At 35.0% G+C, this 17727-nt stretch overlaps 1 protein-coding gene across 1 annotated transcript; it reads right to left on the reverse strand.

The window, feature by feature from the left end:
• Positions 1–14840, reverse strand: LOC121215556 (uncharacterized). Its single transcript, XM_041090354.1, has 8 exons — positions 14636–14840; positions 14506–14536; positions 14354–14442; positions 13668–14144; positions 12721–12891; positions 319–415; positions 160–232; positions 1–69 (listed from the first exon to the last, which is right to left on the reverse strand). The coding sequence occupies exons 1-8, from the start codon at positions 14838–14840 to the stop codon at positions 1–3; spliced, it is 1212 nt and encodes a 403-aa protein (XP_040946288.1).
• Between the last annotated feature and the right edge of the window lie 2887 nt (positions 14841–17727).

Genomic DNA, 17727 nt, shown 5'->3' on the forward strand with positions numbered 1-17727 from the left:
TTACTTCCATTGCTTCAACCGATGTAGCCTACAAATCCGTAGGTAACCCAAGTTCGATGCGATTCGATGCTGCCAACAAGGTTTAACAAACAAAGAGTCAGAATTCTTACCCCATTTAACAATTAAAACTACATCCTCGCCTCTTACTGAAAGACTTACCAAATCCACAAGAAATAGGAGTTGAGCGCAAGGGAAGAACAGATTCGGCAAAGAACCAAAAAGAAGGATTGAACTGAAACAGTAAACAGAAGGGGTGTAACGAAAAATATAGGAAAAGAAGAGAAGAGTCGAAAGGGTGGAAGCAAAACAGGGACTTACCTCTCAATATTTAGCCAATGCACGCCTCTTGGAGGAAAAGGGGAAGAATAGAAAGGAATTAAGTGCACCAATCGATTGCCAATGAACAGTTGCCAAACTGAAAACAAAAATAGAGGGAATAAGGGATAAAGTATTAGGCCAGAGTACAAAATGGAAAGAGCTAATAAGAGCGAAGTTTTGAGAGAGAAAAGAAGAGAGAGGGGAGGAGAAGGTATTCGGAAAAAGAGAGAATCAGTTGAGAAAGGGGGAGACTAGGAGGAAATCGGCCAAAGCAAAAGATGAAAACAAGGAAAAGAACGTTTGCTCAAAGAGTAAGGGAGTAGAAAAATTTGTCAAAAAGGGCACTATAAAGAAGAGTAAAACCGAAATAAACCTCAAATGAAAGGTACCATAGTGGTCACTAACCATATTCGGCTACCAAAACACAGAGTGAAAAGAACCCGAAAGCTATTGTTAGAAACTAAAAATGAGGAGAGCAAGAATCCAAAGTCGAATTCTGAGTGTTAGAAGCCCAAAATTCCTTAATTTCAATCCTAAATCCCTCATCAAATCACTTCAACCGATCACTATCCACATCCCAACATTCTGTCCTAAATCCCTCTATCACCAATTCAAACTCCACTCCACTCAGTAGTGTTTCGGTCAACTTCTACTACCCACACGGCAAGAGCAGCAAAATTAAACACTTCTTTGCGTCAAGCAGGACTAGAACTTAAGACCTTCAGTAACAATGCGACGCCACTTGTCCCTTAGACCAGCAGACCCTTTTCTGTCATGTTATAACACAGTAATTTAAAAGACCTACTGACTAGAGACAGGGTTTATTCTTCCAAAAACAAAACTTTTGCACAAGTCAAAGCTTGAACCCAAGACTTCTTAGACTCTTCCCAGGACACTTAACCACTGAGGCAAACACTCATTTGTGTCACAAACATACAAAAAAAATTACTAATAATTTTGGGGCATTACAACTCTAACCCCCTAAGAGAAAATTTTGACCTTAAAATTTACCTGATCAAAATAGGTGAAGGTATTGTTGCCTCATCGCCTCCTCGGGTTCCCACGTGGCCACCTCTGAGCTATGATTATGCTGAAGTACCTTAACTGGTGGGATAGACTTCTTTCTTAACACTTTTACATCACGCTCCAGTACCTAAACTGGTTCTTCTTCAAAAGTTAGGTCTGGCTTAAACTCAATCTCCTCAACTGAGATAACACTCGTAGGATCAGAGCGGTAACGCCTCAACATAGAGACGTGTAATACGTCATGAATTCGGTCCAACATCGGAGGCAACTCTAACTAACATGCAACCGGCCCCACACGTTTCAGTATGCGGTAAGGCCCAATGAACCTAGAGCTCAGCTTGCCCTTAAGTCCAAACCTCAGTACCTTTTTCCATAGCGAGACCTTGAGAAAAACGAAGTCCCCCACACAATATTCAATCTCCTTACACTTCAGATCCACATATGACTTCTGTCTATCTGATGCTGACTTCTGTCGATCCCAAATTAGCCTAACTTTATCCTAGGTATCTGAAACTAATTCAAGGCCCAGAGCATGCCGCTCGCCCAACTCAGTCTAACACGAAGGAGTACGACACCTACGACCATATAATGCCTCGTAAGGTGCCATCTGTATGCTAGACTGGTAGCTATTGTTATACATAAACTCTGCTAACGACAAGTAGTTCTCCCAACTTCCTCGGAAATCTATCACACAACTCCTTAACATGTCCTATAACACCCCTATAACCTGTATCCGTCACCGGAATGGGTTATGAAGTGTTACCAACCCAAAATACCACATTTGTACAAACACATTGATATAAGAACATTAGAAATTATATGCATAGCCAAACACAATCAAAGATAGAAATTCAAACTTATACCGACATTCAAAAGTTGCCATATTCACATAGCTTATATACAAGGACATCTCAAAATATCATTCACTTAAGTCTATTCTATACATGCCATACTAGCTCCAAAATATAGTAATACAAAAAAAAGATAGATAGTTTGACGAGTTGCTGACGATCCTTCTCCGAGCAGGTGACTGGAGTCAACAATCTATAAAACAGAGAAACGTGACAAACGGAGTAAGCTTTCATAAGCTTAGTAAGTTTTAAGAAATGCAACAAATGAACTCAATTATACATCAATTATTCAATTTTTTAAGAGGTCATTTTCTAGATATATTACCATTTGGCCGAATATACACAAGCACATAATGCACAATTTGCATTCTAATTTCACTTAATCTGAATTCATATGGCATAAATAAATCAAATATTTTCGCATACTTTCACACCTTGACCGAATATATCATGATCATAAATATAGATATAACATTTATTCACATATGTATCACATTATACACTTATGATTCAATTCAAATCATACTCACATATAAGTACATAATACGTACCTGGCCAACTTATCGTATTGAACGTATTCATTTGTCGTTCTAACACGAGGTATCTTAGTTTTAGACTTTTATCAAATCACCAGCATTCAGCCTGCTAGGTTTTAAACTAGAATTCATTCATTGGTATTTCGCCTGCTAGGCTCGAAGCCCGATATCATTTCATCGGCATTATAGCCTGCTAGGCTCAAAGGCCCCAATAGTATCTCACCAGCATTATAGCCTGCTAGGCTCAAAGGCCCCAATAGTATCTCACCAGCATTATAGCCTGCTAGGCTCAAAGGCCCGAATAGTATATCACCGGCATTATAGCCTGCTAGGCTCAAAGGCCAGAATAGTACTGTACGATATTCAATTCAACAAGTTTCATATAACACAATCACACCAAATTAGGTACAAACATCATTCGAATATATCATACTACATTTTATTCACTTTTATTTTATTTCATCACTCACATTTGTCATTTGATAGTATACACATAACATCTTACTCATACTCATCTAACATTATCATTTGATCATAAAAGCATATCACATTTTACTTCCATTACAATTGCCATTCGGCCATATACATATATGACAAGTAATACTTAATTCTCATAATCTGTCATGTCATTATCGAATATTATTTATATTTAACTACTTAAAACTTACCTCGAATATTTTCGAACAATCTCGGATCGGCTATTCAACTACTTTCTCTCTTCCTCTGTCCAATCTTGGTTCTCTATGCTCTTGAGCTAATTCAAACAAAATTTAACTTATTAAAGTCCCATCATGCTAGCTTACAGCCAAATATTCATTGTATACTTAGTTCACATACACAAACACAAAATTCATAAGGCTTATCATATTTTCATATATATATCTTTACCAAATAGCCGAATATATATATATCTCATCAAATAGGTATTTATTTACGTTTCTCTTTTAACATATATTGATCAACTAGTCCATGCATTAGCCATTGACACATTCGGTCATTAAAGCAATAACCTGTTAACATTCAAGCATTTTATACCAAAATTTCTCCCAAGGTAGAATTCATCTACAACCTTTAGTACATATACAAAGTTTATATTAATTTATACACACACCATTAACCTAGTATCAATTAACTAAGTACTTTAAAATTTTATTTAACGAAGTAACTTATCCGGAAATAATAAGAGCAAATTTAACAAGCTTAACTAAGTAACTTGTCTGGAAATATTAAGAACAAATTTAACAAGCTTAACTAAGTAACTTGTCCGGAAATATTAAGAACAAATTTAACAAGCTTAACTAAGTAACTTGTCTGGAAATATTAAGAACAAATTTAACAAGCTTAACTAAGTAACTTGTCCGGAAATATTAAGAGCAAATTTAACAAGCTCTAAATTCAACTTATAATTTGAGCATAACTCATCAAGGCATCCACACTAATTTTTTATCCAAACATCCATAGCTGAATACACAAATTCTTTCATTCATTCATTCTTAACAAAATTCTATCAAGCTTAAATCTCCATTTCATCATTTTAAAACACAACATTACTCAATGTTATCTAAATTCACATTCAGCAACTACACATACACACAAGCTGATTTTGCCTATCATCTAAACCACCTATATGAACATTTAACTAGCTCAAACTTCACCTATCTACCATTACTCATAAAAAGAACATGAAACAACAACCATTTCCTTCAATTCAATTCATGACCGAATACTCACAACACAAAAATTTTCAAAGTTTAAACATGGGTTAACTAAGCAATGCTTTAACCATGCTAATTTCACAAGAATATCAAGAAAATACATGGAAAATACCTTTGAATCATGTAGTAAATGACTGAATGTTGCTTGAACTTTTTCCTCTCCTAATTTCAGCTCTGAAGAACAAAGATGAACAAGCTTTTTCCTTTTCCTCATTTTGTTATTTTATTTATCTTTATTTTATAATAATAAAGCCATTAAATTTTATAATGCTAATTTAAAATGCATATATTGTTTATCATCATCATTATGGCCGGCCACTACAAATTAAAGTGGGAAATTGACATGCAAATCAACCTATTTTACACCATGAATTATTTGGCCACTACAAAATTAACCTATCACATTTTCAAAAATTTTCACACAGGTCCTATTTAATAATTTCACTCGCAAATGAAAAAAATCAAAGCATGAAATTTTCACACAAGCATTTTCACATATAATAAGCATAGAATATAACATCTAATTATTTTTATGACTTGGTTTTGTGGTCCCGAAACCACTTTCCAACTAGGGTCAAATTAGGGCTGTCACATGTCCTCCAATATTTGAATCACCCTGTCTGACTGGCCATCTGTCTAAGTATGGAACTCAATACTGAAGTCCAATCTTATACCCAGAGCTTCGTGCAACTTCCTATAAAATCGAGACGTGAAGCGAGGATCTCTATCAAATATTATGGAAATTGGTACCCCATGCAGTCTCACTATCTCAGACACATATAGCTTAGCCAGCTTCTATAAAGAATAATCAGTACGAACTGGTATGAAATGGGCAGATTTGGTCAATCGATCCACGATGACCCATACTGAATCCTTCTTAGTAGGCGTTAGGGGCAGCCTACTAACGAAGTCCATGGTCACTCTCTCCCACTTCCAAAGTGGAATCTTAACTGGTTGAAGCAATCCTAAAGGTAACTGATGTCCCGCCTTAACCTGCTGGCAAGTTAAACATTTACCCACAAAGTCGATAACCTCAAGCTTAAGACCCGGCCACCAATATAACTCACGAAGGTCTCAGTACATCTTATTCCTACCTGGATGCATAGCGGAAGGGCTATTATGCGCTTCTCGCAATATAGGCTACCTCAAATCAGTGTCCTTCGGTACACAGACTTTCCCACAGAAACTGAGTACCCCTTCGCTATTCAGTCCAAAATTTGATGTGCTACCACTCTCTATCCGTCGGAATTGAAGACTGAGCGACTCATCCTCCAACTATTTACCCTTAATTTGTTCAATCCACACCGGTTTAACTTGGAGCTCGGCCAACAAACTACCATCATCAAATAAACTGAGGTGAGCAAACATCACCCTTAGATCAATCATAGCCCTACGGCTCAATGCGTCGGCCACCACATTGGCCTTCCCAGGATGGTATTCGATCATACAATCGTAGTCTTTTAAAAAATCAATCCATCTACGCTGTCTAATATTAAGCTCCTTCTAAGTGAAGAGATACTTGAGGCTCTTGTGATCCGTGTAAATGATACACTTCTCACCGCATAGGTAATGCCTCCAAATATTCAATACGAATATCACCGCAGCCAACTCCAAATCATGCGTCGAACAATTCGCCTCATGAGTCTTAAGCTGACGAGACGCATATGCAGCCACCTTACCCTCTTGCATTAACACGCATCCCAACCCAACATGTGATTCATTGTAACACCCCTAACCCGTATCTGTCGACAGAATGGGGTTACGAGGCATTACCGATCATAAAACAATTCAAAACAAACTTTCATTACAAATTATTATTATTATTATTAGTTTTAAAACAACGAAACTAACACGTTTTGTTATTCCATATATCTTGTTAACTCAATATAAACATATAACCATAAAAATCAAATGCTTAAATTATAACCCACTATACTTCGTTTCATAAGTACATTACCAAACATTCCACACATATATCTGTCTAAGTACATTCATATATACATATCAAAATAACCGAACTAATAAATAACTCACGAACCAATTAAACATGATCATATTATTTTGATCCAACTGAACATATATGCATCATAAATATATAGCTCATTTTACTCTTTTTTTTTTTGCCAATATAAAATTCGCAATTCATTTGGTAATTTATTTCAATGTATTACTCAAATATAAACTTACCTCATAATCATACTAAATTCAAGATTACATCTACTTCATTTAACCCTATCATTTCATATATATATATCCTATCATGAAAATAAAATTAATTAACATATAAATTAACCATAATTTACCCCTCAAATTTAAATCATTACGAACATACATTCTCATTTACATATATGCATATTTCATATCTACCTATCACAATAAATAATTCATAACACATCAAATTATTGAATGACATAACCAAATTTACATTATAAGTAACATTAATACTTTCCCGACTTTTGAACAACCATATTAAATTCATATACTCTATATCTTAAGCTCATGTATTTAAATTATTGTAATGCAAGTCATATCTTCCGAATATATCAAAATAAAACCACAACCAAAATATTTATATCTATAAACAATCATCATTCAACTCACTTACAAAACACGTGATCAATCATTTATATATATATACAAATGCTGAACTACTAATAAAAAATACTCCTTAACTTATTTCAACATTTATTCAAATATACTTTTAACAAAATTTTTAAACCTTTACTAACACATAAGAAACATAATCAAATAATTTTAATTAAAGGTAGTATAACAAACATAATTCATACTATTATATGCATATCATAGCTGAATCACTCATATCACATCCAAAATCATCAGTTAACCTCAATGTACAAAACACATATCACATATGCTATTCATCCACTAAACTTATTATTTCCCGAATATAGTCATGCATTTAGTTCACTTAACGAATAATCACATAACCATTACAACATGTTTATAATATAATTTGAAATCAATTCAATTCATCCTAATTTATATATTATACATATCAATACTCGACTAAATCATATAACCAAAACACCATTCAAACATGTCATAGATTATACTTACCATAATATATTTATTTTTTGTCAAAATAATAAATCAACAACTAATGTAATAACCAAGCTGAACTATATTGTCAATTAGCACACATTCAAAATTACTAACCAGATGTATCCATAGCTTTATCAAACTTAAACCAAACTTAACATGAATAAACAAGCCATTTTCACATGGCTTTTATATATACAAAGCAAAATCCAATGCTTCCAAATATTATCTGGCCTATACATGCCATAGATCCGAAATTTAGCTTAAAAAATACCGAAAATGGTCGATAGTGTGATAGACCTTGCTGACGATCCCCAAGCTCGTAACCAATTTCTAAAATCTATAAATAGCGAACAAACACACACAATAAGCTATCATAGCTTAGTAAGTCATAAGCAAATAATAACTTAAAATTTATAACAACTCGACTTAACCAAAATAAATTATGCTAACATAATCACATTTATTTCAATATCACAATTTCATATGTATCATATATTTCCATATACAATTTTACCTTAGCCAAACATATACATATATCTATTATCAAGGCAATATTAAATTTCAAACCTTAGTACCACTAGATAGCCGAATATACATAACCCACATACATATATATCCATGAACCATTTCATAAATATCCACATAATATAATCAAAAAGGCCAAATACATTTTCAATATGCATATACAAAATTTCCATTTACATTATACATGATTTATAACACATATTGAGTAACTTACCTTATTTCAAATAAGTATTAAGCTATCACATACCTGATTACTTTAGCTCGTTTTATCCATTCAATCATAGTTATCATTGCCTGTTGAACCATTCGCAATTGGATAGGACACTCAGATAATCACATATATCGTACAATGCCAACGTCCCAGACGTGGTCCTACATGTAATCACATATCGATGCCATTATCCCAGATAGGGTTTTACTTGCACACAGATATTGGAATCACATATCGATGCCAACGTATAAAACGTGGTCTTACTCGCACACATATATCAAAATCACATATCGATGCCAACGTATAAAACGTGGTCTTACTCGCACATATATATCGGAATCACATATCGATGCTGGGGTATAAAACGTGGTCTTTCATGCACACATATATTGAATTCACATGTCGATGCCTCATATACATCCTTGTATCAACTTCAAATTGGCCAGAATATACATATATTCATTAGCAAAATTATCATTCACTACCAAGGCCACAATAACATTATATAATCGAATATACACATATATATATGATCACATTTTAACATCATATACACAAACATATATTATATAGCCGAATATAAACTTGCAACTTATATACAAATAATCAACATTTTAACGTATATAGCTCATGTCACCACTTTCAATACTAAAACTTATTCATTACTTTATCATCAAACGTAAATTACTTTCATTACTCAATGTCGGTTCATAAATTACTTCATACTATTACAACTATTTATTGATCACGTATATATTAAAAATTTAACCACATGTATATGCTTATAAACTTACCTCGAACGATGTAAAACGGAACGAGATGACTAGTCGACAACTTTCATTTTCCACCGATCCGAATGTGATTTCTTTGGTTCTTGATCTAAACATATTCAAATTAAGCTCATTCAAGCATACTTTCAATCAATTTAGTCCAAAAACACATAAATAGGCAAATTACTATTTTACCCTTGACATTTACATTTTTTTGCAATTTAGTCCCTATTGCACAAATCACAAAATATACAAAATTTCACTATGCCCATGATAGGCCGAATTTTACCCATATCCAGATAAGTCCATATATTTCATTTATTTCACATTTTAGTCCCTCAAATTATTACTTTTTTTTTGCAATTTAGTCCTAATTACTCAAAATTATCAAAAACTCTAATACAAAACATGTTAATCTAAAACATATATATCATATTTTATCATCAAACAACAAAAATCACAAGCTTTCAATAATGGCATAACTCAAAATATTCACCAAAATAAAAAATTCAAGAATGGGTCTTGTAGATAACTCAGCGATGATCTCAAAAACGAAAAAATTATCAAGAACCGGGCTAGTTACATACCTTAATCAAGATCAACCATGGCCGAAACCTAATATTTTTTTCTTTTCTTTATGTTTTCATATTCGGTCATAAGAAACAATAATAAACATGGCTTTTAAGTTATGTTATGATATAATATATAATAACATATTATTTAATTTATATATATAACCTTCATTAAAACATTATATTATTACTTATATTTATGTCCATTGCCGTCCAAATATAAAACCAATGACATAATTGCATCATAAACACTTCCTTTTATAAAGACACATTCATTTTGGCCCTGTTACACCTCCAGGCTCGAAACCGTCACCGGAGTCAAGCTTGAGGTATTACTAAACTTATCTTACCTTTTAAACAACTCTAAACCACTTATCTTAATTTTTGGAATAAACTGTTTTTCTGCGTCATGGTTGCTTAAAAATTCATTTCTTGAGTTTCAAAACTCAAAATTAAGATCCGTAAATTTTTCCTGAAACTAGACTCATATATATATATATCTACTATTTGTTTTATAGAATTTTTGACTTAGCCAATTAGTACAGTTTATTAGTTAAAGTTACCCCTGTTTCAGAATTCGACTGCACTGGCCTCTACTTACTACGAACCATTTTTCTCTCTATACAAAAATCATATAACTATACTGTTTGTTTCTATTAAAACTAGATTCAATAAGAATTCTAACCATATAAAGTAAACCACCTAATTATTTTTTTTAAATTTATGTTGAATTTCTAAAGTTGGAACAGGGGATCCAGAAATCGCTCTGGCCTATTTCACCAAAACTCAGATACCCTATAAAATACAAAACCTTTACCTGTTTTGCTTATTCTATATGAAAATAGACACAACGAGAATTAATTTCATATATTATTCACCATCAACCCATGTCTCTACAATTTCTTGTGATTTTTCAAAATCCCGTTATTTTTTATACTTGAATCTGTTTTTAAGTTACTTTCACATTTTTCTTAGTTTTCATGTGATAGTTACTACTTAATCATACATACTATTAAACATGTATATCATCAGCCACTCTATTAGCTAATCACTAGCAAGTATTTACACATCATTCATTGTTCATATCATATCAAAAGAAACCAAGTTCCTATACATGCCATACACAAAACGAAACGTCTAACTATACCAATGTGATTTCTTCGATAGTGTGATCGGGTCTCCGACATTTCCTTCGATCCCCGAGTGGCTTGATAAAAACTATAAGAAAAAGAAAATAAAGAGAGTAAGCACTAGGCTTAGTAAGCTTACAAGAAAATAAATTACAACATTCAACATAATGAATAATTATACATAATGTCACCTAGCCTCATAAACTTTCTTTACTTCTCATTTTCTACCTTTTTCTTTACTCACTTACCTTCTTTCTTACCTGACCTTTCACTATTCATAAATATAATCTACCTTCCCTTTTGCTGATAATTCACTGTAATTTAACGTGTACAATGACCCGTTGATTTGCTGATAATTCACTGTAATTTAACGTGTACAATGACCCGTTGAACCACTCGGAATACTAAGGATACTAGGGTCGTTCCTATCTATCAATATCCTGCCAATGCCATGTCTTCGATATGGACTTACATGAATTATTCCTGTCTCCAATGCCATATATATATATATATAATATGGGCTTACATAGCTTATTCCTGTCTCCAAAGCCATATAACTGATATGGACTTACATGGCTCATTTCTTTCCTGTCCTGTCCTGTCAACCCCAATATCCTAACATTCCTAAGGTTCAAACGGGGCTTCCTAATGCTTTTTCTCTGTCACTACGCCTTTAATTCAACTTTAAATATTTAACGAAAATAAGTATATAAATGCTGGAAATTGACAATAATAATGTAAAATAAAAGAATATTGCATTTATTTACTGTAAACTTACCTCGATACAAAATGTGACTAAGCTTTACAATTTAGTCCTTTACTTTTTCTTTTCCCCGATCTACTCCCGAATTTCGCTCTTCTTGATCTATAATAGCAAATTTAACTTATTTAATATTCACATTTATCAAAATATTCCTTGACCCAAACTTTGGCAAAATTACATTTTTTCCCCTAAACTTTCACATATTTGCACTTTTGCCCCAAGGCTCGTAATTTAAACTTCATCTTATTTTCCTATGTTTTATGACATGCTGATCATTTTTCCCTTCTATGACAACATCAAATTCACACTCTAACATGTACTTATGACTATTAGGTATTTTTACCGATTAAGCCATTTTACTCGTTTTCACTTAAAATCGAGTAGCACAAGTTGTCTAACATAATTTAAAACCTCATATTCTATCATAAAACATCAAAATAAACACTTTTAACCTATGGGTATTTTTCCAAATATGAACCCTAACTTAAATTATTGCTAACATAAGCTTTATCGAGCTACCCGGACTCAGAAAACGTAAAGAACATTAAAAACGAGGCTTGGAATCACTTACTATGGAGCTTGAAAGCTTGAAACAAACCCTAGCTATGGATAACCCTTGAAATTTCGTGCTAATGAAGAAGATGATGAATTTTGTGTTATTTTTCCCTTTTTATTTCATTTAATATCCAAATGACCAAAATGCCCTTCCTTATTAAACTTTCAAAAATTCCATCCATGTCCTATTTTGTCCATGAACTTAGAAATTTGTCAAATTGTTATTTAAACCCTCCTAATTAATATTCCAAAGCAATTTCATACTAAAAAGTTCTAGAATGCAAGTTTTGCAAATTATTTGATTTAGTCCCTAATCTCAACTTAAGCACTTTTGCATAGAATTTCATCACGAAATTTTCACATAATCATGCAATCATATCATGAACCTCAAAATAATAATAAAATAATTTTTTCTACCTCGAATTTATGGTTTCGCAACCACTGTTCCATTTAGGCCCTATTTCGGGATGTTACAGGCTCTTTTATAATTAACCACAAAATTTTCATTTTGCGATTAAGTCCTTTTATTTAATCGGGCTCCCAAACGAAAAAATTAAATTACGAAAATTTCACACACACAAATTCACACATAATAAACATAGGAAATAATTTTTAAATATTTTTCTGACTCGAATTTGTGGTCCCAAAACCACCGTTCCGACTAGGGTCTAAATCGGGCTGTTACATGCATCGCTGTAAAGAGTGAACTCTTTCTCAGAATCTGGTTGTATCAAGACAGGGGCATTAGTCAAAACTTTCTTAAGCTTCTCAAAACTCTCTTGCTGTGCATCAGTCCAATTAAATGTCACACCTTTACGCAACAACTTCGTGAGAGGAATAGCAACCAATGAAAACCCTTCAACAAATTACTGGTAATACACTGCCAATTCCAAGAAACTGCAAATTTTCGATACAGTCTTAGGCGGCTTCTAATCCAGAACAGCCTCAATTTTTCAAGGATCAACCCTAACCCCTTCAGTAGATACCACATGGCCCAGAAATGTTACCTCTCGTAACCAGAACTCACACTTACTGAACTTAGCGTACAATTGTTTCTCCCTTAAAGTCTATAGAACCACTCAGAGATGTGCATCATGATCCTCTTCAGTTCTCAAATACACCAGAATTTCATCAACAAAAACCACTACGAACTAATGCAGATAGGGCTGGAACACTCGATTTATCAGATCCATAAAAGCCGTTGGTGCATTCGTCAATCTAAATGGCATCACAAGGAAATCGTACTGACCACAACGAGTCCTCAACACTGTCTTATAAACATCAGTCTATTTAACCCTCAGTTGATGGTACCCAGATCGGAGATCAAGCTTGAAAAAACTAAAGCCTCACGAAGGTCGAATAGATCAACAATCCTCAATAGAGGGTACTTATTCTTAATGGTCAATTAATTCACTTACCGATAATCGATGCACATACGCATGGATCCATCCTTCTATTTCACAAACAAAACCGGTGCTCCTCATGGAGACACACTAGGTTGGATGAACCCACGATCCAATAATTCTTGAATCTGAGCCTTAAGCTCCACAAGCTCCTTTGGTGCCATTCTATAAGGGGCAATGGACACCGGAGCTGTACCATGCAAGAGCTCAATCCCAAACTCAACTTCACAGTTTGGAGGTAACCTAGGCAGCTCATCAGAAAAAACATCTGGAAAGTCTTTAATTGTTTTGATATCCTTCACAGTAGAAACCCCAGAATCTGGAACACTAATATATGCTAGATATGCCTCACAACCCTTACGAACCAATTTCTCGACCTTTAATGTAGATATCACATTTGACCAGTAATTTCGACGCTCCCCAATTACAACTACCTCATTCTCCTTCACAGTTCTCAGTACCATCTGTTTAGCAGCACAGTATAAGATTGCCCGATATTTCACCAGCCAATCCATTCCTAGAATTAAGTCAAATTCTCCAAAAGGAACTTGCATTAAATCCACCAAAAAGATAACTCCTTGAACCTCCAAAGGAAAATTTCTGAATAGTTTATCTACCTTTACAAACTGTCCCAATGGACTCAACAGAGTAACCTCACTTGCAGTTCTCTCAACCAAGATATCCAAAGTCTCAGACACATTACAAGCTATATAGGAATGAGTAGATCCTATATCTATTAGTGCAGTATAAGGTACATTATAAATGAAAAACATACCCGTGATAACGTCTAGGGCATCACCATCCTCTCGGTGATGTGCAGCATAAATCAGAGCTGGCTGCCTCACTTAGTGTGACCAGCACCTCTTCCTGGTGCCCTCTGACCACGGCCCATACCATTACCACGTCTGGCCTGACCACGGCCTCTCGGTGGCTGCCGAACACCTCTCGACAGCTGAACAGTACCAATACCAGTAGCTTGCATCTGATCAGCCTCCATGGACAATCTGTGATATGATGTTCTAATGATTCACATCTCAAACATGACCCAATCCTTTTCTAGCACTGACCCTGATAGCGTATCCCACAATCCACACAGGGCTACGGTCCAATAACAGCAACAAGGGCCCCAACTCTAACTGGCCTTTTTCTTAGGCCGTAGAAATGAATTTGAGGGCTATGAATCCCTCTTGTTCTTACATCTTTTCTTCTCACGGTTCTGGCACTTAGCACGTTTCACCTCCTCGGCAATCTTCGTCTTATTCACTAAAGCAGTAAAATCTCGCTCCTTCTGTAGAGCTATCAGAACCCTTAAACTATCCTTGAGGCCGTCCTCGAAATGAACACAATACTCATATTCAGTTGGCACCATCTGACGCGCTAACTCGCAGAAACTTAGCCCCATGTTCATCCACTATTTTATCCCCCTGTGTTAGATTTAGGAACTCTCTCCTTCAGGCATCCACATAACTAGCGCCGACATATTTTCCTTCGAAAGCGATCTTGAAGAATTCCCAAGTCAATCAATCAGGCTGAGTGCCCTCTTTAACTGTAAGCCACCACTGGTACGCCTCATCTCTCAGCAGTGACACTGCACCCTTTAGTTTCTCCTCGGGGGTACAATCGAGATCTTCCATGATCCTCTCTGTGGCCTCAATCCAATATTTAGCCACATTAGGGGCAAATCCAGCAATACCCCTAAATATCTCAAATACGTTAGACCAGAGTCGTTCCGTAACTGACCCACGACCCACAGTACCAGTATTGGGCCCAGTGACCCACTCCAAAATTTGTAACATGGCCTGGAATAATGCGTCGTCCCCAGCCGCATGATCATGAGACCTAGTCTCAGTCACAGGTGAAGCCGGTACCTCTCTAGCTTAAATGTTAGACATGTGGCCAGATGACAAAGACCCAGAACAAGCACCTCCATGGCATCCGCCACGGCCTTCGCCACGGCCTCTTGTACCCTTTCCATGAGTACCTTTGGTGCTCATTATCGACTTACGCTTTATCAGTATTAACAATTTTTTGCATCAGTTTAAAGTTCCAGTGTTTATTAACAGATATTTTATGGAAAATAGAATTAGTTAATTCAGAGTTCATTTTCATAGATCCCAGTCTTACGACAGTTTTAGTTTACCCTAAATATAGAATTTCAGTACAGCCTACTACCTATAGTAGTCTCAGTATTTCAATTAATCAATTAACAGTTTTAGAAGACTTACAGAATTAGTTCCAGAGACTCGGTGTATGATAAACTGTAATTTATACATATTTTTACCCCATGTTTAACGCATTTTATGGATGATTTCCTATTAGAATGGGTGAATTCGATGCTCCTAATGCTTTAATTTCATGTTTTATACTTAGGAGAGCATAGGAGAGCGAAATGAACAAGAAATGGGCCAAAACCAGAGAAAACGGGCCAAAGTACAAAATCAACATGGCCTGGACCTCCTCACATGGGAAGACTACATGGCCGTGTCAATTTGGCAGGCTCGAGCACGGTCGGAAGTAATTGTACACGAGCGTGTTACACGGGCGTGTCCCTGCCGAGCCCAAGTTGAGTCCAATTCGGACAAGGCTAATTTTGAGGGCTCTTAGGCATTCCAAAGCCTATAAATACACCCTAGAGGAGGAAGAAAGGGGGGCATAGAATAGGAAGTAGGGAACTACTCCAAGGAAGCCGATTGATCCATCTAAGAAGCCGGATTCACCATTAAGACTGAAGATCTCTCCTCAATTTCCCTTCAGGAGTTTTGGGTTTTCTTTATATTTTGTATTCGTTATTCTTTTGAGATGATTTCCATTTTAGTTATGAACTAGATCCCCTAAATACCTAAGGGAAATGAAACCTAAGACGAATCTTGTTATTATTTTTTGAATTGTATGGTAAATATTTAACTTGTTCTTAATTATGTGTTCTTAATTTTTGTTTTGATATCCCAGGATACTGATTCAAGATAAGCTCTTATTCAGAGCGGGAATAGACCCTGTCTAAGAGTACATTTATCATAATTAAGCGGAGTTGTTTGCGCGCCTAGACATAGGGTGACAAGATTTTGCCGGATTAGGGTGAAACCTAATAAGGGGACCCATAGATCGAGTTAATGCAACCCTAAGGTGTTAATTAGAGAAAAGTCTCAATTATTCAATCTAGGGATTAGACGTTATTAGTATTGAATAAGGATAATAACATAACTTAAGGATCTCTATGGAACAATTTAAATGAATAAATCGTCCAATTCGAAGCCAGAATAACAAGTACAGTCTAGGTGGATTTTTCCTTAGGTATTGTCTTAATTCAATCGATTTTCCCAAAAGCAATTCCTCAATTTCATTCACTATGAATTCTTAGTTTAGATAATTAGTTAGTTAAAACAAAAACCTCTTTATTCTTAGGCTAGATAATAAAAAGACAGTCATTACTAGTACTTTTAGTTCCCTTGGGTTCGACAGTCCGGTCTTGCTAAAACTATACTACTATTCGATAGGTACACTTGCCTACATCGTTATAATAGTTAGTTTCAAGAACGATTAATTATAAATATTTAAAACCTATCACAAAATCACGCGATCAAGTTTTTGACGCCGTTGCCGGGGAACTAAGATATTAGGAACACTCAATTTTTATTACTTTAGCCATTTATTTTTCTTGCAATTTAATTTAATTTTATTAGTTATTTTTTCCCTCTCTTGGCAGGTTTTTATAGTTTATGACTAGAAAAAACTCGTCAGGACCACTACTTTTTGACGAAGAAATCGATCGCACAGTTCGCAGAAACCAAAGAGAAATAAGGCGAAGCTTAAGATATACAGAGAACGAGCAAGAGAACGATACTCAAACCCCAGCTGCAGAGATGGCTAAAAACCAAGACAATCAGCTACCTTCTGCAATTGGGGTTAATCAAAATCCTGCTCCACGAACTATGTATGATTATGCTAAACCTTCTTTAACAGGAACTGAATCGAGCATAGTTGGACATGCTATAGCTGCAAATACTTTTGAACTAAAACCTAACACTATTCAAATGATACAGCAATTTGTTCAGTTTGATGGTTTGCAGGATGAGGATCCCAACACTCATTTAGCCAACTTCTTAGAACTATGTGATACATTTAAAATTAATGGTGTTTTTGATGATGCCATTCGTCTTCGGTTATTGCCTTTTTCGTTGAGGAACAAAGCTAAACAGTGGTTGAACTCATTACCACGAGGGTCAATCACTACTTGGGAACAAATGACAGAAAAATTTCTATTAAAATATTTCTCGTCGACTAAAACGGCC

Source organism: Gossypium hirsutum, chromosome A01 (assembly GCF_007990345.1).
Source record: "Gossypium hirsutum isolate 1008001.06 chromosome A01, Gossypium_hirsutum_v2.1, whole genome shotgun sequence".
Taxonomy (NCBI): Eukaryota; Viridiplantae; Streptophyta; class Magnoliopsida; order Malvales; family Malvaceae; genus Gossypium; species Gossypium hirsutum.

Bases quoted from the DNA above. Each gene is read 5' to 3' on its own strand.
- LOC121215556 (XM_041090354.1), bottom strand. From the start codon at position 14,840: ATGGGGCTAAGTTTCTGCGAGTTAGCGCGTCAGATGGTGCCAACTGAA. The intron at 14,537-14,635 runs GTAAGAACAAGA...ATTGGACCGTAG, and splicing joins GAACCGTGAGAAGAAAAGAT to CCCTGTGTGGATTGTGGGAT. The intron at 416-12,720 runs GTAACAGCCCGA...TTTTGTTTTCAG, and splicing joins CACTCTTTACAGCGATGCAT to TTTGGCAACTGTTCATTGGC.